We start from the raw sequence: 23,989 nt of genomic DNA, 5'->3' as shown, positions 1-23,989 counted from the left end.
CCGACATCAACCATCCTCTTACCAGACCAATCACTGCTCCTGAATTACACACCGCTCTTCGATGGAAACGTAACACATCACCAGGAATTGATAGTATCTCGTATAGGATGCTGAAAGAATCTCCACCTCTATTTATTTCTTCGCTAGTATCTATTTGTAATTTATAATTTCATACTCAACCTTGGTTATTATCCGCTACATTGGAAAGTCTCAAAGGTGGGCATGTTTCATAAACGAAACAAGCCTATTCTTGATGTTATTTCCTACAGGCCAATTCAGTTAACTTCTGTCTTCAGTAAGCTATTTGAAAAGATTCTTGTCAACAGACTACATGTTTATCTTAAAGAACACGATCTGTTACCAACACATCAAGCAGGTTTTAGGCCAAAGCTTTCTATTAGCGATCAACTGCTACGCCTAACCACGGTTCCCACCAATTAATACAATAAAGTTCTTCCATCGTGTCTAGTCCTTATGGATTTAGAGAAAGCTTTTGATAAGGTATGGCACTATGGCTTGCTGCGCAAATTACAGTCACTCCGACTTCCCACTTGTTACATCCGTCTCATTTATTCTTTTGTAAGTAATCGAATAGCATATGTTTCAATAGAAAGTGTTCTCTCTAGACCTATTTTTCCAGGGCTCTGCACTTAGTCCATTATTATATATCTTATATGCCTCAGATATGCCTAGACCACTGCCTAATGTCTATGTTTTCCAATATGCTGACGACACAGCATTTTTATCACTAGGCAAACTATCCTTCAGATCAACAGAAGCCTACAACTTACACTCGACAACTTTCTTACTTGGTGCAGGAAATGGAAATTAACTGTCAATTCGGAGAAAACACAAGCCTTTGTTTTCCTTCCACCAAAACGTAGAACTAAAGTACGCCGAAATCCCGCTAATCTCTGTGTATCAGTTGACGGCCATTTTCTTCGACCAACCGCCTCTGCTACATATCTTGGTGTGGTATTCGATACCAAACTCACCTGGGAACCTCACTTTCAAAAACTGGCGCAAAAAGCATCAATTAGATTAAATCTTCTACGCCGCCTTACGGGTACGACCTGGGGACTAAGTGCGGATGTCTTACTAAAGACATACAAAGTTTTTCTCCGACCTTCTCTCACATTTGGTCACATTGCCTTGTGTAATGTTTCACCTAAACTGTACGAGAAGTTAGCAATTATGGAACGCCATGTTATTCGCCTGGCATATCGAATTCGATTACCATATCCAAATTACATGCCCTACGAACACATTTACTTTCCAGCCATTTTTAATCAACTTGCTACCCTCCGGACAAGATACATTCAATCGCGCATTACAAATGCTCATCCACTCTATCTTGATACCTTAAGAGTTGATGCCCTTACAGATGCTCCATCTCCATATCAGCACTCACCGCTCAACATCCTCACCACAATCTATGTTCAGACAACAAATTTGGACGCTAGAGAGAGCAATATTTGACATTTACATCGTCAGAGATCATCTACCTCATATTTTTCCATTTTAGCGCATGTTCTGCACTCATCACTAATATTGGGCTATCATTACGTCTTACATCAATCTCGAGTCGCCCCGAGACAGAAGATCTAACCCTCATGTGTCTCAACTAATGTTCCCAATTTGATTGTGACTTCAATGCACTTCATATCATTATCATTATCCGTTTTTACGAGATACCTTGAGCTGAACCCAGCCTCTATTATAACTGTTAATCTGATAGCGAGGATCACGTGTAGCATACACATCTGTGATCATCCTAGACATACGTTATTTAGAGGATTGACGGAAATTGACGCTTTCTGAGGATAGCTTATATTTTTGTACATCATAATCACTCATCGGCATCAGTCATCATCTCATACTCGGGGTTAGTCCACTAGGCGACTTTCACGATGGCAGAATCTGGCGTTGACACTGGCAAATCCATAACCGGTCGACGCAGGTTGCCTGGCCTCATTCCTGGACCTTCTGGATGTTCCACTAAAGTGCAAAAACGAAAAGAGTGGTCAAAAGAACTGTTCGTACTAGGAGCGCATCTCAAAATTCCATTAACTCTGTAGGTTCACACTCTTCAAGAAATCAAGGTAGCTATGCTACTCGTTTGCAGCTTTCACCACCTAGTAAAAAAACACATAAAATTGGATATAGAGATAGGTACCAACAACATGGAAACCGAACATCTGCAGCTTCGGATTATTCCAGCATACCATCTGCAACAACTTACTCATTCCTATTGACAAAATTCGACAGTAAATTCTCGCACGAAAAACACATCGCTATACAACTTCGCAAATATCTTCCTACAACTTTGTTAAAGAAATTATCAAGACTAGAAATGGATAATTCTTTAAAAGTGATGATCTTAATTTACTCAGCACTATTAAGAACAATGTGCCTATTGATACGTTTGGCAAAGATGCTCAACTTAGCAGTCTTAATGCGTCTAAACAAAAACAAATGCATCCTCTAAAATGTACACCACTGCTTTCTGCGGTTATTTGGGGTGTCGAACCTTCCTACACCGATGAGGAGATTCAAGAAGAACTAACCTACGAAAGACACAGTCTTCAGAAAGTTCTGAGAATCCGTAACGCTACAGACCCCACATTCATGGTTCGAGTTTTAACATCATCGCAAAGCAGCATAGATAGTCTGCTGACTAGTGGCGCATATATATATTACAGGAATCATCGTGTCAAACGCTCTCGCTCCTCTGCAGCTTTGCCTATTCGTTGTGAAAAATGTCAGGCTTATAATCAACACACAACCGCCGCCACCTGTATTAACACCAACATCTGCGGTTACTGCTCTGGCGAGCACTTAACGCGTACCTGTCCAAATCTAGAACGAACACCTAATTGTTCTACCTGTCACGAGGCACATCCGACATATAGCTATAAATGCAAAAGAAAACCTGCTCCTGAAGTAAACGTCCTGAGCATGTAGTACAATTGCGCACGCACAATTATTTCGCTGATGTTCCTCCTTCTATGGACTCGCCTATAACAGTGCAAAATCTTCTTGCTTTTCTCACACTTACCTTACACAATATCCAACCATTTCATAGCTCTCACGTCTTATAGCATATTACTAATGCAACGAAAGAGATTTTTCATGTTAACTTCTATGCGACTTATTCAGGACAAAATGTATATTTCCATACATCTCGCTTGGAAACTTCTGTTTAGTTTTGTCTGTTTCTTCATGGCATTAACATTTATATTTCTTAACATTCGTTCTCTTCTTAAAAACAAACCTTTATTCGAAGCGTTACTACTAGAGGAAAGAGCCACAGTCTTTATCCTTAATGACACTTTCCTTACTCCATCCATTTCTCGCCAGTCTGCTGGCTACACATTGATCAGGTAGGATAGCTTCAGTCCAAAAAAGCTAATGGGGAAACGGCTGTGGATTTTCCTCATCGTGTTCCATCTCGCAGACATCATTGTAATTTACCTGGTCTTCCTGAGTACCTCCTACTTACATTATACTTCCGTAACGTAGCCATTACTGTTGCCACCATTTACATAAGACCCGGCCATCCACTACCTATATCCTTTGTTCAGTACATTTCCGATAACTATAAACGATTTATAATCATAGCCGATTTTAACATGCATAGTAGATCAGAACAAGACAGCACCACATTCCGAAACTTCATTACGACTCATGCACTTGGTATCCTTCACAATCTGCCTAAACATACAAGATCCATCTCATAAACTACTCCGGACATCGTCATTACTTCAGCTAATCTAGTCTCCCCTCCTATTTATATTGATGCTCTTATCCAGTCGGCAGTGACCATGTTCCAATTAAACTTCAGCTCCGTACAACTACTATCAATTCATCTAATCATTTCCAGCGCACTAATGCTCTGACAAAGCAAACTGGGATCAGTATCGAGCTCATCTAATGACAGCTATAGAGCCATTAGAGACACCCACTACAGAAGACGAACTCTATGCTAGTATCTACACTATCACAACTGCAACCCAGGAGGCAAGTTCTCTCTTCATACCACTTTCTACCTCAATACCGTACAGGCCTGCATTACCTCCACAATACCTCACATTCGTTACCCGCTCTCGACAATTTTATCGAGATTATCAAAGGACTGGCAATCCTGAATCATTTCGTCATTATCAATAACTTCAGTGGATGGTCAAAAACTAGATATGTGCTTACAAACTACGTTGTTGGGTTAAAACATGTAATTTACTCTCTGATACCGATCATCCCACAAAGTATTGGAAACGTTTGAACACTCTTTGTGGAAAATACACGAAAACACCTTACCCACTATTACAAGGGAAATCTCGAATTCAATCAGATACAGACAAAGCCAACGCTTTCGCTGATTTTCTTCAAACAGCATTCAAATCTAATAGGTCTCCTCCTACTTATCGCCATCCAGCAGACACAGTCAATACTTCATCTCCTTCTTTACAGACTCATCTACTTCATACTCTTCCATTTAATCAACCTCTGACAGAACCAATTACAGTTCAGGACATCATCACTGTTGTTTGAAATAAACCTAATAGTGCACCAGGATTCGATAATATCACTTATCGACATATCAAAGAAAGTCAGTTTTCATTGCTTACTCTGCTTGCCAGCATCTTTACCTTCATTCTTCGATCAGGCTATTTTCCTATCCAGTAGCAAACATCAAAGACGTTAATGTTTCCGAAACCTCACAAACCATCTGAAAGCGTATCATCTTATCGTCCGATACAATTAACGTATACCTTCAGTAAAATCTTAGAACACATACTTGTCCTACGTCTACATACATACGTAGAATGCCGTTACCTTCTTCCCATCCATCAAGCAGGATTTCGACCAGGCTATTCTATGAACGATCAACTGCCTCGCTTATCCACTATGGTCACACATCATTATAATTCCGTCAAGCCATGATGTCTTGTACTGTTTGATCTAGAGAAAGCGTTTGACAAAGTTTGGCACTTAGCACTTAACTATAAATTAATACGGTACCGTTTTCCATTCACATATATCCGTCTGATTTACAACTTCTTAGTTGGTGGTCTTTCCTATGTTTCTATTAAAAACTGCCTATCACACCCTATTTTTCTGCTATCCGGAGTTCCTCAAGGATCGGCTTTATCGCCACTTCTGTACATTCTCTACGTTGCTGATATGCCTCCACTACCATATAAAGCCTATCTTTTTCAGTGCGACAATCACACTGCATTCCTCGCTTTGGGATCGACTACCCAATCAATAAACACATCTCTACAAACAGCTATTAACGATTTCCTCCGCTGGTGTGATAAATGGCACCTAACAATTAATGCTACGAAAACCCAGGCCATTGTATTCATTCCATCTAAGAAAACCTCATGAGTCCGTCGAAATCCCAACCGCCTCACACTTCATGTCAACCATACACCTATACAGGCACGCTCAACAGTGACCTACCTAGGCATTACCTTCGATAGACATCTACCATGAAAACCTCATCTTCAAACAGTCACTACCAAGGCTTACAATAGACTAAATCTCCTAAAGAGGTTAACCGGAACAACATGGGGTTGAAACCCACTACAGTATTAAATACCTACAAAGCTTTCCTACGACCGACTCTAACATATGGTCACACTGCCTGGATAGCTGCTGCACGCTCCTTCTACGAAAAGCTCTTAATCTTAGAAAGACATGCACTACGTATTGTATTTCGAATTAAGTTACCTAGCCCAACAACAGAGTTATACAACCGCATCGAATTTCCATCTCTGCAGTTTCATCTCGAAAAGTTACGTCTCAGCTACATACACAATCGTAATGAAGCACACCATCCTCTACTTCTGACCACTACGTATGCATCATATGGCACTCCACCCATCACTATTTCGATATTTCCATCCACCGCTATTACACCTATATACCCTGTACTGCTACACACTACCTCATGATGCCCTAGAACTGGGGTTACTTGTAGACTATCAAATTCATGATCATCTTCCGCTCATCTTTCCATCCTATATTGCACAATAAATTCATCCACAACTGACATGGGCTCCCACTGTCTTCATCAATGCCTAGAGTAGCCCCTAAGTGAGAAGATAACTTCATCCGTCAACTAACTTTTCCCTGTGTTGTGATGTGATCATGCACCTCGCCTCATCTATCATCCTCATCTCCACAGCATATCTATATAATGATAACTAAGTTCCGTGTAACGTGGGTTCCTGTCACCACGACATGGCGCGTCCTCAGGTTGCGGATCGAGGAGAAGGCCTCTTGATATAGAGGTTAGCTGCGAATATACTGAATAAGCAGTCGCGGACAGCCGACTAGGAGTGGTCCTCCAGCTTCATGGTTTGGGTAAGGCTAACAACCTCATCCTGTAAAAAAAAAAAAAAAAAAAAAAAGCACTTGTTAAGAAATATTCACAAAAGCCTCGTACAAGGACTGATAACTTGGCATGACCTCCGCAAAAGAAAATGGACATGAGATTTGGAAAATGGAATATTAGAAGTCTTTATAGGGCAGGCGCGTTAAAATCCTTAACGAGTGAGTTAGAGAAATACAGGATCGACCTAGTAGAGTCCAGTAAGTTAGGTGAGAAGGAAATGGAGCTGTGAATTCCGGAAATTTCACGTTCTTTTGCGCGGAAGGAAATAAAAATCACCAGTTAGGAACAGGGTTTTTCGTCCATAAACTAATATTACCAGCAATTAAAGGGGTTGAATTTGTTACTGACAGACTTTTTTTTATTACTCTTAAGGGACGGTGGTGTGATATTATTGTTTTAAATGTACATGCCCCAACTGAAGATAAGGATGACGATATAAAAGACAGTTTTTACGAAGAAGAGGAACGGATATTTGACCAACTTCCGTGATACCATATAAAAATTCTATTAGGGGATTTCAATGCGAAGATAGGACGAGAGGATATTTTCAAACCGATTATAGGGAACGAAATTCTGCATAAGGAAAGTAATGACAACGGTGTTAGACTCGTGAACTTTGCAACATCCAAAAATCTAATCGTGAAGAGTACAAAATTTCCACATCGCGACGGTCATAAATACACTTGGACATCACCAGACGGAAAAACACATAATCAAATTGATCATATACGTTACGAACCATTGTCCATAGTACCATTTATATATTATCGTTATAACATCGAACATCACTTGAAAGATACGTGTGTTTCTACATACTTATTGAATAGTTTTTACAATATATCTTCATTCTTTAGAAGACATTTACTGAAAAGCAGTGGCGGCTTTTTAGGGCAAGACAAAGCAAACCTGACATACGGTAGAAAATCTTGCATACAACAATAAACATATTGGATAAGTTTCATTCATTAAACTCGTAATGATAAAGTTGTAATTTGTGTCGATATGACTTCCCTCAAGATACGACACTGCTGTGAAAGAGACAGTCCAAAGTTTTGTTCCCATACAATTAAAGACTAAAAATTTTACATTTACATTTGGTTGATTACCATTAATATCTTTTCGCTGCTTTCTTGATTAGGAATCATGGCGCATTACGAAGATATATCCTGTAACAAAGACAAAGAATTGTATTTGTGTAACGAATGTGCTTAATATTTAATGCAAAATACAAACCTTTACAGGAAATAGCATTGTGTATATATTAAAAACTTAACAGGTTATCACTTTACTTTACTTTTATTTACACACTAAGAATCTCCGTGAAAAGTACCATTTCTAGAAACATGTACTCACATTCTTCAATATCATTAGAGTCTAACGAAAAAAGAATGACCAGAGCTGACACATACTAATTGATAGATCGTATTGAGCTGAACAAAAGTAGATGTAAAACCTCATGCGTAGGTTTCGAGAAAAAGAAGAAAAATAATTAATTTGTAAACCTAAAAACAGATTATCTGCAAGATGTACAAATAATATACTTATTGAACTGAAAGTGATATTGAAATATACCCTCATTAAATTGTTTATTATAATACTAGCAAGACGACCGTATGTGGTAAGATTAATGAGGTACTGTTTAAAATAGTCACTAACTCTTAAATTTCGATTTCTGTTTGAAATGTCCTAATATTGTGATGACACACGTGCTTGTGTCTACAAACACCCAACATGTGCTCCTATTTATAAACAACAAGCACGTTCATCTTGCTATGGAATACCACAACTGCAGACGACGGAGACAACAGCTACACTACACTACCAGTCACATTACGATGATGAAACAGTAGCGCCACTGCCTCGCCTGATGCGCGTATCTAACCGAGAAGATTTCAACGACAGCTATTAGTCTCGACTGGTCAACCCCTCCTCTAGCTTGCTCTGGAGCTCTAGGAGATATCTAACACAAAGCCGCTAGTTTGCTTCGGAACTCTAGGCTTTCCTCTATCTCGCTTAGCTTGTTTCGGAGCTGTGTCGGGATTCCTAACGTTAGTCGCTTAGCTTGCTTTGCAGCTCTGTGACTTTTTACACTCTCTTTTCTTGCTTCAGAGCATTAAGGATTCCTAATCCACTCCATCTAGCTTGCTTCAGAGTTCTATAGAGATCCTACTCTAGCCTGCTTAGGCCACCTTTCTCTAACGTATATTAGAGTTGAGTTGATTTTAAGTTTAACGTCCCATTCAGCAGCGAGGCTATATGAGACGTGAACCTACTGATTAACGTGGAATCCGAACCACATGAGCTCATCGGGAATCGAATCCGGGTCTCCCACTCCAAAGGCGCGTACGCTAACCCGCTTAGCCACGAATCTAATGTATATTAGAGAATTTACATTTGGTTAGTACTTCTGTAAAATATTGATCATAGATGATTTTATAATAAAAAAAACCGGTAGTAGGAAAACGATTCCGAACTGTAATTTGCGCTACCTATGCTTTACTTTCTCTAACAGAAGCAGATCTTTACAATATAAAACATAGGTCACTTCGAACTTAACAAGATTCTCAGATGTATTGTTTTTAAAAAAAAGAATAATATAAAAATAAACCAAATTCTTGTGACCCTAAGAAATGTGTCGTTCACTGTCAATGATAAATTAGTACTAATTATTTTGCTGGAAGAATTTGCTACATATGTACTGTATAAACTTGGACATTACGAAAGTTAGAAAAGAAATGCCTGAAAGAGCTTTGAAATGTGGTATTGGAGTAAGATGGAGAAGATCATAGAGGGAAAGATGAAAAGAAGAAATGAAATCTTTAAGTTTTATGTCACACAATACTCTTTACGCATATACAACTTGTAAAAGTACAGAAAAATGTTCATTTTCTATTGACAATTCTGTATTATTATTATTATTATTATTATTATTATTATTATTAGTAGTAGTAGTAGTAGTAGTAGTAGTAGTAGTAGTAGTAGTAGTAGTAGTAGTAGTAGTAGTAGTAGTAGTAGTAGTAGTAGTAGTAGTAGTAGTAGTAGTAGTAGTAGTAGTAGTAGTATTTGGTAAAGTAATGGCTTGTTAAAATTATAGGCACTCAGAATGCCTTTTTAGTAAAGAATAACTACGTGGCATACGTAAAAGGCTAGGTATCTTTTTAATGATGTTAGAGTTGAGTTGATTTTGAGTTTAACGTCCCGTTCAGCAGGTTGGCTGTATGAGACGTGTTTAATGATGTTAGAATTGCTCTGTTAATTCCTAATTCTAACCTTAATCCTCAATATATATATCTCTATAATCCTCAACATTTCCTCAATATATGCCTAAGCAAATTTAACATAGTTTCAAAACTATAAAAGGAATCTCACTTATTGGTGCCAATTAGGTACAAAAAGGAAACAATTGACAACACTAGTTTATGTCATAGTGACTGAGACGCCCAGTTACGTTATAATTTCTTGTTGGAGAGAAGACTCACAGAAAATATTATAGTTTGTTGAACAGCTCCAGGCCATTCTTATTTTTTTTAGCTCAATTAAATTATTTTTGTGGAAAAAATGATTTAGTTTTCTTTGAAATGAGCTGTAATTTTGTTTTTACTGATTTGTTCCCTGAAATCCATTTAAATCGCCTTTACTTTGTGAAAATTAATTATTACTGTACTGTCAGCAGCAAAAGTAATTCCCCCCAATAACTCCATTAGATTGTGTTCAGTACTTTTGCTGGTATCACAAAAGCCTAAACAGATGCAACCCAATTTACACCTAACATTTCAACCCGTTGACGACGGTTGGTAGGTCTGTACAGACAGATTTTTGCTGTGCAGCTTAACGTACGGAAAATTTCTCCATTTCGAAGTTAATCTTTATCTTTGGAGCGTTGTCCAAACGAATACCTTATATTATTGATATAGTTTGTTGTGTGTATAATGAATTATTTTACAACATACTGCGTGTGAGGAGAAAGAAAAAGTAATATTGATCATACATGAGTTAGAAAATTGTTCAAATTATCTGAAATATTAAATTTGGAACTATAGAAGGAAGTTCGTAAATTTTTGACTCCATTGGTGGACCTACTCCAATTTTCCGCCATTTGAACATCTATTTCCTTCTCCATAGGAGAAGATTTTGCATACCACATCGAGTATGGATTGATTTTGAAATTGAAGCGTGTTATAAATTTCGAACCTGCATGTATTCGAACCTTGGTCATCTAGATAGAAATCAAATGCGGTAACCACTTGTCTATACCGATCACACTTGGTTTTGCACAAAAATTTTTGACTAGTTTGAAAACCTTACATGGCAAGACTAGTTCCGATACTAACTAGGGATGATTCCATACCGAGACCAAGTACTTGGTAAAAACCTATATATCGTCTGAAAGCTCTTGCCATGAGAAGTACGAAACCGTTTTCAAATCACGGGCAAACCCACAATCTGAGCCTATGAGGGGTCTGTTTGTTAGTGTTTGTGACCCTATGAATGGCATATTCGACAAACGTAAAAATGAATGTTACAATACGTTACGCAAAATCATCTAAGCCCGTTGTGTTCCTTTTTGGCTCATTGCTAGAATGTGATTTGGAAAAGAATTTGATAATATCACTTTGCACCCCGACGTACCCATTTGGTCAGTGTTACCAACGAATTGTAAATGCAATGTGGTATATGGTTTCTGTACCACTAGATGTATATCCATGAAACGTGGCATAAACATCATTCGTCACTAGAGAAAATATATTATGGACGTATCCCTCTCCCAAGGACCCCGGTTTGTCAGTGTTGCCAACCAAGTGTAAAAATAAGTAGTGGTAAAACAGGTTCCGTACGATGAAACGTTTGATCACCATCCTTGGCAGAAACATCAGACGACACAACGAACGAGTGAAATTACCATTAAGAAACAATTAGGTGTACATGCCTCCATGCCGTTGTCGAACATGTAGCAAAAACAAAATAGTCAGTTCAAGGGGGAATGGCGGATCCAGAAGAGGCCGAGGGGCATGCTCCGCCTTAATACAAAATGTAACTGTTTTTGTGTTATTTTAATGACTCAAACCGAGAAGTCTTATTTATGTTAATATACTAGACCATAATCTGCTCTCAGTTTATTATTACTGCAATCTACCTAATATCAATAGTTGTTGCAGCAAGTAACATTTTTCGCTTTCTCCAATTCTTCTATACTTTTGCCCAAGAAGAAAGATATACAAATTATGTAAATTGTACGAGACTTTATTTTGTGTGTGTGTGATGATGCACATTTTTTACAGTACCAAAGAGAATGAATACAAAATTTTTCACATTGCCGGACAGAGTTTATATAATCCTATTGAAGAAATAAAAGCAAGCAACTTCGAATTGAATTATGTAGAGGTTTTACGCAGTTTGTGAATTTTACAGAGGTTTATTACAAGCGATCGAATTACAACGATATTGTATATCTATTGTATTTTATATCTTGATTTTGTGCAATGGTGAGTAAAAGTACACAATCTATTGAGTGGAAGAAGAAGAAGAAAAGAGATAATATGTTGTTGATTCTAAATATAAAGGAATAAGATTTAATCGTAGTAACTGAAAATCTATGTTGATTTTATATGTATAAACTGTACTACTTGTTACTATAACAGAAGATAGTTGTTTATCTTATGGTTGTTATAACAACAATAAGGAGAATTTATTATTACTATAATTATTAATGGAGTTGTGAAAAGAATAATAAAAAGGTAATGTTACAAGGTGACGTGTTTGACTTCATGTAATTTGATCGTGTTGATATAATTAAAAACTATACGAACTGTGGGCTAAATGTAACGTGTAAAATATAAGAATTATAAGTTATAATCCTTACATTATAGATGGTGTTATCTCGCCCAGGACTTGCACTTTAGATGATGGTTCCTATATATTACATTTTAGATGGTGGTTTACCGACCAGGACCTTGAGATTAGTTTTGAAGTAAAGTAAAGCAGTCTCAGCATTGTATTCAACACGGAGTATACTTTGCTCAGAAGTGGGAAAAGAATTTATAGAAACATAAAAATGGATGTTTCTGGAAATGAAAATATAAATGAAGAAGGTGGTGATGTAGAGCTAACAAGTATGAACTCTTCTACGAACGTGGCTGATCTTATAAGACAGCTTGGCTAGCAAATATCGCAGCAACAGCGAAAAATGGATACTCAGCTAGAGCAAATGTCCCACCAAATATCGCAGCAACAGTAAAAAATGGATACTCAGCTAGAGCAAATGTCCCACCAAATATCGCAGCAACAGCAAAAAAATGGATACTCAGCTAGAGCAAATGTCCCACCAAAATTGCAGCAACAGCGAAAAATGGATACTCAGCTAGAGCAAATGTCTCGCCAAATATCGCAGCAACAGCAAAAAATGGATACTCAGCTAGAGCAAATGTCCCACCAAATATCGCAGCCACAACAAAAAATGGATACTCAGCTAGAGCAAATGTCCCACCAAATAACTCAATCCATAACACATCAACTAACATAACAGGTGGATGCTAAATTTGAGCAAATAAATCAACAAATACATTTCAAATTAACAGACAGATAATAAGATGGAACAGATTTTACATCGATTTGCTGATGTACAAAGTTCGGTGGAAGTTGTGAAAACTGTAGTTAATGAGAATACCAACCCGATCCGGGAACTGCAAGAAGAAGTAAATGCGATCAAAGAGAAATTTAATACTCCAAATAGTGATCGAGTTCCGGCCATCAATGGTGAACCTATTCCATATGAATCTGGAGCAGTAGGGGAAGATAATTCATCGGAAGAATATTCAGAACAAGACGATAGAGAAGCTACTATAGAGAGAAAATGGAGAAGAAATCATCCATCTCACCGCCAAAAACACATTCTCGTAAATTCCAAGCATTGCAATCATACTAATAAAGGTAGTTACGAGGGGTTTAGAGAAATTAGATCATTAACAAAATTTAGTAGAAAGACAGATGACATCTCGGCCAGCACATTCCTAGAAAAATTCGAGGAGGAATGTGATTTAATTGGTGTGGACCGATTTTAAATTTAGAAAATTCTGCCTCATGTTTTATTTCCACCGTGTTCCGTATGGTTCAAAGCAATCAAAAGTAATTTACGTAATTATTTAGATTTTAAAAATACCTTATCATCCAATTTTGAAAATGATTTCATGTTGGCCAATAGAGACGCCTTAGTTCGAAATAGACAATATAACCCAAAATTGGACAAGAGTCTCACTGATTTTGTAATATCCGTATTTCATGAATTGACGTTAATTAATCCATATCAACAGGAATCAATAGTAATAGCATCAATTCGAATCTTGTTACCTTTTAAGTTGCAACAAATGTTGATTTCTGCACAACGCGTTAATTTCAATCACCGTATTATGATAGTGCAAAATTTTGAAAATAAATCTATGTTGCAGGATAATAGTAATCGAAATCAAGCTAATACTAATCGTAATCAAGTTAGTTATGTACCTGTTCGCAACAACAATGTACAAGAAGAAGGCGTTTTTAATGCGAGAAATAATAATAGATTCTATTGTAACGAGAGTAGAACTGAACCCAATTTTACCGGTAATAGAACTGAATCTAATTTTAGGAGAAACAGGATCAATAATCGTAATACATTTAGGAACCAAGCGAATAATAAGTTTAATTTTACACGAAATGGATTTCGTAATAGATCCATAGATGCCAGAAATTCTCAAAAAAGGATCCAAATACCGTTGAAGTACATAATGAGCAGAACTGTGTACAAGATTGTGGCGTACAATGCAACTTAACCGAACCCTTTGGCAATGTAACTTAAGCTAATGTTGTGGCGTCCGACAAAACATATTCAATTGGTTTTTGTTTTATTTCACTTTGAATACAAGTATGATTTCATTTGTAATTCGACTTTGTTTGAATTCTATACAGATAATAAAAATAATGGATACTAACTTTCAGCAAATTGTGATATGAACCCGAATATCACTTATTAAAAATTATGATAAACACGCTCGAATAAATAAAACATAATATTATATTCTAATCTATATATAGGGTGGGTGCGCCATGTATGGAATACGTTTCTAATATGAAATACCAGACTATTTTGTCTGCTATGTACTGCTACCGAGTGGACTTTACGGAAACTTGTACACAGTGTTATTCTCAGTCTGTGCATGAGTCGTTTGCTGCCGAACGATAACCTAACATGTTCTTTTGTTGCAGAATATTTTTTGAAGAACTTGAGTTTTTCGGGCGTATATTTCCAGAGTGCTGAATGTACGCAAAAGGCATGTATTATTGTTGAATTTGTGATATTCAGATTACATATATAGTATACCAAAAGGCCATGAAGATTCAGTACACAGAGAATAACGTAAGCGTGTGTAGGAAGAGAACTATCCAAAATGGCGATTTTCCTAATATGGAATACTAGCAGAATCCTACTATGGAATATTCCTAAATAGGATCATACGTATGTAAACTAGAAGTGAAGAAGAATAACTGTATTGTAAGATATATTAGACCTGACATATTATTTTAGACCGACCGTCAGCGAACGTCTCCTAGTCAAGACGTTTGGCATTTCTGTTGTCTGTATATGTGGGTATATATCTGTGTGTCTTATGATAACTCCTGAATGCCTGAACTGATTGGAATGAAATTTTCACAGATTATTTATTGGTTCAAATGTCCCAACTACCAAGTCGTATATAGTGCAAAGCAAAGAGAAGAGCATGACAGTACCGATTGAAGTACTGAGTCCGCCACCACAACTACAACCACAGCATCGCAACACACGTTTTCGAAAGCGATCACTCCACATGAAAACGATTTAGAAACTGCCTCTTCTCCATCACAATGGGCATTTACCTCATCATTGCAAGTAGTTAAAGAACGTTTTGCTTTCTAACTGCACCCAACAAATTCCAATTGAAACATGCCAAAAAAAGAAAAAAGCAGCATCACCCGACTACAAATTAGAAAGTTAATCCGAAGAGTCAATGAGTGACTTGAATGAAGATAATGATAGTTTACATAGTGAAACGAAGATAGTGACAATTAAGTGATCCTACTGATGATGATAATGAGGAATGTGGACATTCTGGTCGTTCAGTGCAGGGGAGGAAAATTGGTTAAAATGTACAGTTTGTAAAAAATGGTCCCACGAAATGTATCCCATGAAAGGTGGAGAAATTATGTGCCCGTTGTTTTGCAAAGTAAAACTGGAGTCAAAATATGGACGACGTAAGATACACTAATCCAGTATGTTTGAACTTTTTCTTTTATATACTGTAGACATTTTTCTTTTACTTTATTTGTAGCACGTAGTTTGCTTCCCCGAATATTTCCTTTTGTTATTTTTATTCTTGGTCGTACCTAGTAAACATACTTATTTGAAGACAAAATATATTATAGCTATTCCAAAAGTTAAAATAAGTAGCCATTACAGCCTATTACTGCAGGCCTAATAATGAATAAGTCCAGTCAAGTTCTATAATTATCATTGTACTACGTAAAATTCTGGCATTTCTGCTGTTTTATGTTTTAATTATATTAAGAATGTTACGTATTTTTTGTTTACTTCTCTTACAGGCCTACCAAATATGATATAGGCCACAGTGCCTACAAAGCGATATTTGGATAATTTGAGCATGGGCTCGATCCCTGCTCAGACCGCCCATTCTGAGTGAGGTTTACCAGGTTTTCCTCCGTCCCATTAGCAATATGCCGAGATTGTATTCTCCTGAGACAAGGGCCCGGTCCTTTCCAATTCGTAGACTTATCTTAAGGACTGATGCGATCTCGAAGTTGGAGGCCCAAACACTTTTTTTGCTCCTTTCCTTGAACCAATAAATAAATTTATTTTTTAATAAATAAATAAATTGCTCGAATGTATTGCCCATTCTCGAATTATCCAAATGTCGCATTGTAGCCAGATGAGCATATTTTATTCTAGTACTCCATTTTAAGAGCAAGTAATGTTCCATATTAGGAACAGGGTGTGCCTAATATGGGAAATTGAGTTTCTTTAAATTTTGTAATATTGTAAAAAATCAATAACGCGGAATAAACTTTTACACTTGTATTTTGTTTTGCAAAGGTATCACAAGTATAATGATGTGTAATATTTTTATTCGGAAATACGCATTTCTAGGAAATAAAGAAGAAACAAAAAGTATTCCATATTCGGTGCTTTTACCCTACTTTTCTAGTTCTTAATATAATAATTTCTTTATTTGTATTGTTCCGTTATGTTAATTAAGTCTTATTTTGTTTCATTTAGTGTATGGTTATAATTCCTTTGTAATTTGTACTTCTGAATTCTATGCAATTTACATCTATGCCTTGATACAAATATCGTTTATTAGTATTGTACTTTTGCCCAAATAGAAGAAATAAGTTATATAGTATGTCAACATATACTGCGTTGATTCATCAATGAGCTCCCATAATATTGATTTGAAAAATCTATTTTAGGAATTGATCATATTTTTTTGAATTAGTCCTCTTCGTCGAAACTTTTATACAATTAAAATGGAATTAATTGTTAAATGAATATAAGAATGAGATAAAATGAAATTAATATATATGTATTGTAATTTTTATATATACGAGGGCTATTCGAAAAGAAATGTAACCATGTATGTAAAATTATGTAACGGTCCAGGATTCTTTCTTAAATTGTAACCAATTTAAGAAGTCCTCGTCAGGAGCCACATATACAACATATTATATATATATATATATTATTTTATATCTTGATTTTGGACAACGGTGCTTAAAAGTACACAATTTATTGAGTAGAAGAAGAAGAAGGAAAGAGATAATATGTTGTTGATTCTAAATATAAAGGAATAAGATTTAAAATGAAATGAAATCTTTAGTTTTACGTCCCACGGTCATGCCGGTTAGGCTAAAGGAGACGGTGATTATGAGAAATGAATGAAATGGTGGAATGAAGATAGTGGGAGGAAACGGGAGAACCCCAAGAAAACCCACCCACGAGCACGGTGTTTGTCCACCACAAAGTCCACACAGTGCGAGCTGGGATCGAACCAGGGACCCCAAGCACCGCAGGTGAACGCTCTACCACTGAGCCACCGCGCACCACGGAATAAGATTTAATCGTAGTAACTGAAAATGTGTTGATTTTATATGTATAAACTGTACTATTTGTTATTATAACAGCAGATAGTTGTTTAGCTTATGGTTGCTATAACAACCATAAGGAGAATTTATTATTATTCTTAATAATAATAATGGAGTTGTGAAAAGAATAATAAAAAGGAATGTTGTTACAAGGTAACGTGTTGGACTTTATGTAATTTGATCGTGTTGATATAATTAAAAATTATACGAACTGGGGCTAAATGTAACGTGTAAAATATAACAATAATATGTTATAACCGTTACATTATAGATGGTGTTATCTCGCCCAGGACTTACGTTTTAGATGGTGGTTCCTATATACGTTACAGAATGATGTTAAAAATACCGTAAGTTATGAAACACGTGTAATTTTCTTCAGTTATCTCCTTTCAAATTTGCTGGTGCCACTCCTGTTTCAAGAGGTGCATGCATATAAACAACAATTTAATACATCTCTCCCTCTTTTCTCATTTGAAATTATAGGAATTCGTGTGATATTCACACACTTCGTACTAACTTTCGAGCAACGGTGGGAGAGAAGGACGATGACCTGAAAAAAAATCGAATTCTAGATTTCAACGAATTCATACGTTTCATGGCCTCTATATACAGAAAAAAAGTGATTTTGTATATCGGTTTGTTTGTTCCAATGTAATGCGTTTACACGCCGAGCAATCACATCGTTCAAACAAATTCGCACCACATTTAAACCGAAGATTCTTTAGAAGAGTTTCTAAGATATTTTTCTTCCTCAAAGATAAGAGTAGTTTACTGAGGAATCAAAATTAAAAAATGATATTTTCTCGAAATCAGCTAAAACTATTTTCTTTATATGCTGTGTACCAATGTTGGATTAACAAATTTATGCAGTGGTATAAGCCATGTTTGTAGAGAAATCTACCAGAGGTGTTGAGTACTTTTCGGACGCTTTTCTCAAAAACTGTCACAGATAAGTTTGTTTACCTTTCATAAATACGTATATACGTATATGTGGTTAATAATCTTGCAATATGGTATAACTGACCCACGTCTCATATAGCCTCTGTGCTGAACGGGACGCTAAGCTTCAAATCAAGGAACCAACAAATTGTCCTGAATTTATTGTGAGAAGAACGTATGTGTTGGAGGAGGCATACACTATTATTGTCGATTGTCCTTCTGCCATTTAGTTTCTGCTTCAAATGTTTTAGCAAAGTGCAAGCAAATGAGAGGATATTTACACTTGTCATTTTCAAAGAACAGATTATTATAGAAAAATGTCCCGCTATCTGCCATGATCTACCTATCTTTCTCTTTATGGTTTTTGGTTGAAGGGAACTAAAAGGACCGGACGCTACTCAACACCATTTGTAGCTACCAATCATAAAGACATATGCTGGGATTAAAACTAACCTACCTGATTTTAGAACAAAAGTAATAAAATGCCAAAATAATTATTCTTATGTTGTTAGTATAATAGTGTATATGATGAATAAGTAATATAAAAATGGGATGTTTAAAATAGACGTATACATGAGTACTAAATAAAACAGCTGATAATGAATAATGACAGACGTAGATAAAACCATGATATTCAAAAATAAACTTTGAGTCATTTTTGCTGCCTGTTTGTCATCAACATTCTACAAACGATCAGTCGTCTGAATGGAATGACCACGCAACTAAAATGATATAATAAAGGTTGAACTGTATGCGATTATAACTTCTCACGATCAACAAAAACGAATTAATTCTCAGATTTTAAGCCTGCTTCTTATATTTATCATGTAATAAAGTACACCTTCCATTGTGTTTTCACTCATATTTTTAGGTAAAAATGTTTGCATCTCTATTACTTTTTGAAGATTGGTCAATCTCTTAAATGCAAAATATGATATTCATATTTAAAGACCATCGATAACTGATACCCATTTAAAAATAGTAAATTTGATTGCTGCATGTTGTAAAAGTATATAAATTGTGACTTGTTAGTACATATAAATAATAGTCTCGTTTCTGTTTTACAGCAACTGGAGACACACGAATATACTGTTGCAATGATGCCGATGGTTGCAATGATGCTGGAGCTTCACGGCTTTCTGTTGTATTAATGGCGTCTACTATCATCGGTTGGGTAACGTACCACCGGCTGTTCTAATTATCTCAGCCTTCAGAACGCTAACGCCAAATATTTTTTCAAGAAAAATAAATATAAAATAATATTAAGAAGACACAACAACATGATACAACAGACGTCTATTCATGAAAAATGCACAGTATGTAAGGCAATGATAAGCATTCAGAATTACAACTAAAAACCATGCCTTAAAAAGTTAAAACATAAAAAAAAACTCTTCAAAAGATTTGCTGGTAGATGTCTTTAACATCGGAAAAGTGCTAATAGGTATTAGAGTGCAGGAACAGTTCTTCTCTGAAACTTAAGAACTCTGTGTTTTTGTCTTGGATGGTGCACACAGAATGGTATAGAATAATAGTTCACGTTATTTATGTTTTTACAACAGTACTTGTTAATTATGTTGTTTGAATTACATAGCATTTAATGTTATGTGTTTCACGTTAAAGTATATTCTGTCAGTGTATTGTATCACACGTTGGAAGTTTTGTTGCAATCAAATGCATTCTATTAATCTGTGCGTTATTCCATACAAACAATTTTTATTAGCACAAAAATTGTAGATTTCTTTTCTTATTTTTGAAGTGTAAGAAATATTAAATGATAATAAATGAATCGTAATAAGTTGTATTAATCAGTATTATAGGAACATCTCTTATAAGCTAAAAATAAACAATAGAGAACACAAAATATTGCTGCTAGACAAGTATTTTAATGGGTACATTCTAGTCTCAGTGAAGATGTAAATAATTTTATATAATTTTAGTAAAGAGTACATTGAAGAAATGGCATTGATTACGGTGAACAAAAGTTTCCAAATCAACCATTTAGAATTAATATATTATTTTTTGTTTTATTAAAGAGCTATATTTCAAATTAAACACATTTTGAACATTTCTTATGAATTTCTTACACTATAATAAAAATTTATTATGTATTACTTTTATCTTCTAAGCTTAACTTAGATATTAAATTAGAAGCATTTTCCAGTTTTCATCTTCCAAAATTTCGTAACGTAATAAAACTTTAGTAAAAACAAATTGAAAATATAATATGCAGTATAGCAAATTTCTAGAGAAATTCCTACAGTATTAGAAATAAAACCATTATGTCTTTTTACCGTTTATTCAAGTTATATAAACAATTTATTGATTATAAACTTTATAATAATTCATATAATTTAATGGCTATTCACATATACAGTTGATAATAATATATTTTTGTTATTGCGTATCCACCCATTGTTATTACGCATACATTTTACAATACGATATTGGACAATAGTTGCTTGGAAAGGTATAGAATATGCAGCATTAAATTGTTCATATTATTGTGCTAATAAAATATGTTTGTATTTATCTTGCTGAGATATGATTGCCACTCTTATTTATGTCTAGTTGAACGTTTTTCGATTATCAATCTTATTTATTTCTAGTTAAACGTGGTGCTTCGATTACCCATTTTATTTATTTCTAGTTAAAACATTTTCTATTACCAATCTTATTTATTTCTAGTTAAACGTTTTACCATTACCAATCTTATTTATTTCTAGTTAAACGTTTTTCGATTACCAATCTTATTTATTTCTAGTTGAACATTTTTCGATTACCAATCTTATTTATTTCTAGTTAAACGTTTTTCGGTATCTTTATTATCTCTGAAGGTCGGGATTGTTCATATTCTAATCATTCATTACGATTGGCGAACGGAATCTAAAGAATGAGCGAGTTTATGGAAGGTAATAAGTATGTTCAAAACCATTTACATTTATACAATAAATGTTGCAGAACAATATTTCTGCAAACTAAATATATACACGTCTACTATACGATATATATACATACAATAGTTTGTAGAACACTATAAACAAGTTCGCACTTTGAAAAGTGTTTATGTGAAACATTTTCCGTTCTTTAAAAAAGGAGTAATGCTTTTTCCAAGTTAAGTAAAATATATACATAATGTTTTCACCTATTGATATAATAGTTGTTTAACTGATTATATACATATATAGACATTCGTTCGTATGCATATATTTGCATATAGATATATTATATATATACACATAGATATATAAAAATATATGAACATAAGATTCATGTATTGGTAATTAATGTGTAGATTTTATTTTCGAAACTAATCATTAAAAATTATATATATAGATATATATAAGTAAAATTATACACTTGCATATACTGAAGAATCTGAATGCATTAACTTCTTTACATATATACAAACAAAATAAGTTTAGTATGAAATATGTTACTTGAATGAAGTTATTTGCAACATGCTATAAATAAAGCAAACTTTCTTGTAACTTCTTCAAAATGGCGAAAGAAAGTGCCAAGATATTAATTAGTATTCTGTACATCAATACTTAAATATTAGTAACAAACATGTACATTTTTTAAAGAAGTAAAATAATTGCATATTTCTATGCGAGCTTCCAGTCTCCTAGTTCATGAAGGTGTTAATATCTAATTTGAATAATAAAATTGTGTACTAATATTTAAATTAATATATCTTTTACGTTATATTATAATCAAAATGACTCAATTATCACTACAAAATATGTTTATGTTTAATTCTAAATGCGAATATGTTTCGCAACTTAAAATTGAGCTTTATTACTATTTTTGTTGTTTCTACTCATGTAAATATTGGAAATAAATACATATCAAAACAAAATTATATAATATTGTTAGAAAATAACTTTATTATAATAAATATTATAAAAGCAAATTGATATTTCATACACTATCAAATACTACAAGAATCTATACACTTTGTAAATGTTTGTAACAAATAAATGTCTTCTTTTTGTTTAGACAAAAGTGTTTGATTAATATATGTTTCAAAGAAGTAAACATAACATTCTATGCAATATCAAACATCAATATTATTTCTTATGCGAACCAGCGTAGGACAATCAGTAAATGATTAACTGTTTTGCAATATTATATAATTGATTTACTTCAAATTCAATTAATTTGACTAGATCGTGCATCATCTTTCTTATATTTAATAGAACAATATTTTGCTGCAAGCTTGCTTTAGATATAAAACATCTATTAAATAACTAATGCAAATGTTTAGTTGATTAATTTATTTAATGCGTTTATATGTAAGTAATACTTAACAAAATAATTAATTTAATTGCTTCTATAGGGACCAGTTTTACAGCAAACCTTTAAAATTTCAAAATATACATCTAAATCTATTATATTTTTTAATTTTCAATAATTAAATTATTGTAGATTAATATCTATTATTACTACATAGCATCCAGATTCTAAGTAGCAAGTGTAAACAATTTGGAATATTTATCAATGATTAGTCGCCGAAACGAAGCATAAATTATTTTAAATCATATGATAGAGACACTGAATTCATAAAATGTACATAAAATATGAAATAGCTTCGTTTTACAAAGTAATAATAACATGTGTAATGAGAAAGAGAAAATATAATTTCAAAAATGCCATGCGAGGAGTACTGGAAGCTTGCTGATTATATTCTAAATATTCTAAGTACCACGTAAATAAAGAGAAATGATGTTTTTCGTAGTTTATTATATGTAGATTGTATAACATAGTGTAAAGAATTTTGTCCCATTAATGCTGTCCCTTAGCACAAGATGTAGCAACAATTGGGGAAACATTTCATTCACATTCAATTTATTTTCTTTACGTGTTCCTATCCTTGTAGCTTAACATTAACACTATTTTTATCCTATTAATGAACCTTTTAGAAATTGATATTAGTATTATTATAGTGTCGTATCAATAGTATTTTTGTGTATGCTTACGTTGTAATGTTATATATATATATATTCGTATATATATATATTATAATACAAGTAGTCGTAAACTGCTAAGAAAAATTCTACAAAGTAATCAAGATCTGAATTAGTATTATTTAGAAAGATTCACAACTTTAATGAAGTACGTATTCTAAAAAATAAAATTAGAAGTTTGTTTGTATTATCTTCAACCTTTCCTTTCGTTCAAACATTTATAATTATACAAATTGGTAATTATATGTATAGTTTTAATTGTGACAAATAAACTAATTTTTCTTCATTTTAATATTTTTATTATTAATAAATTTCCTTATTTATAACTGAGAGCTAGAATAGTTTTGGTTTTAAAGGAGCACAAAGAAAAAATATAAGGATAAAATCGAAGCCAGTATTATAGTGAAAATTATGAATTAATTTATTTGGTCATCTCTTCCATAGTTATCAAAGAACTACCACATGCCAAACAGATACAATTTTATGATCTACATTATGCAAAATAGTTGTC

General features: G+C 34.3%; 1 protein-coding gene across 1 annotated transcript in view; it reads left to right on the top strand.

The window, feature by feature from the left end:
- LOC145666909 (uncharacterized) overlaps positions 1-23,764 on the top strand; it is a 698,924-nt gene extending 675,160 nt beyond the window's left edge. Inside the window, exon 4 of the mRNA XM_081734500.1 lies at positions 19,576-23,764. Within this exon, the coding sequence (XP_081590626.1) occupies positions 19,576-19,706 (131 nt within the window). The 3' untranslated portion in view covers positions 19,707-23,764. The remainder of the gene's footprint in view (positions 1-19,575) is intronic.
- The last annotated feature ends 225 nt before the right edge of the window (positions 23,765-23,989 follow it).

Source organism: Thermobia domestica, chromosome 12 (genome assembly GCF_964235325.1).
Source record: "Thermobia domestica chromosome 12, izTheDome1.hap1.1, whole genome shotgun sequence".
Classification (NCBI taxonomy): Eukaryota; Metazoa; Arthropoda; class Insecta; order Zygentoma; family Lepismatidae; genus Thermobia; species Thermobia domestica.
Note: the sequence above shows the minus strand (reverse complement) of the source record. Positions and strands in the feature narration are given on the sequence as shown.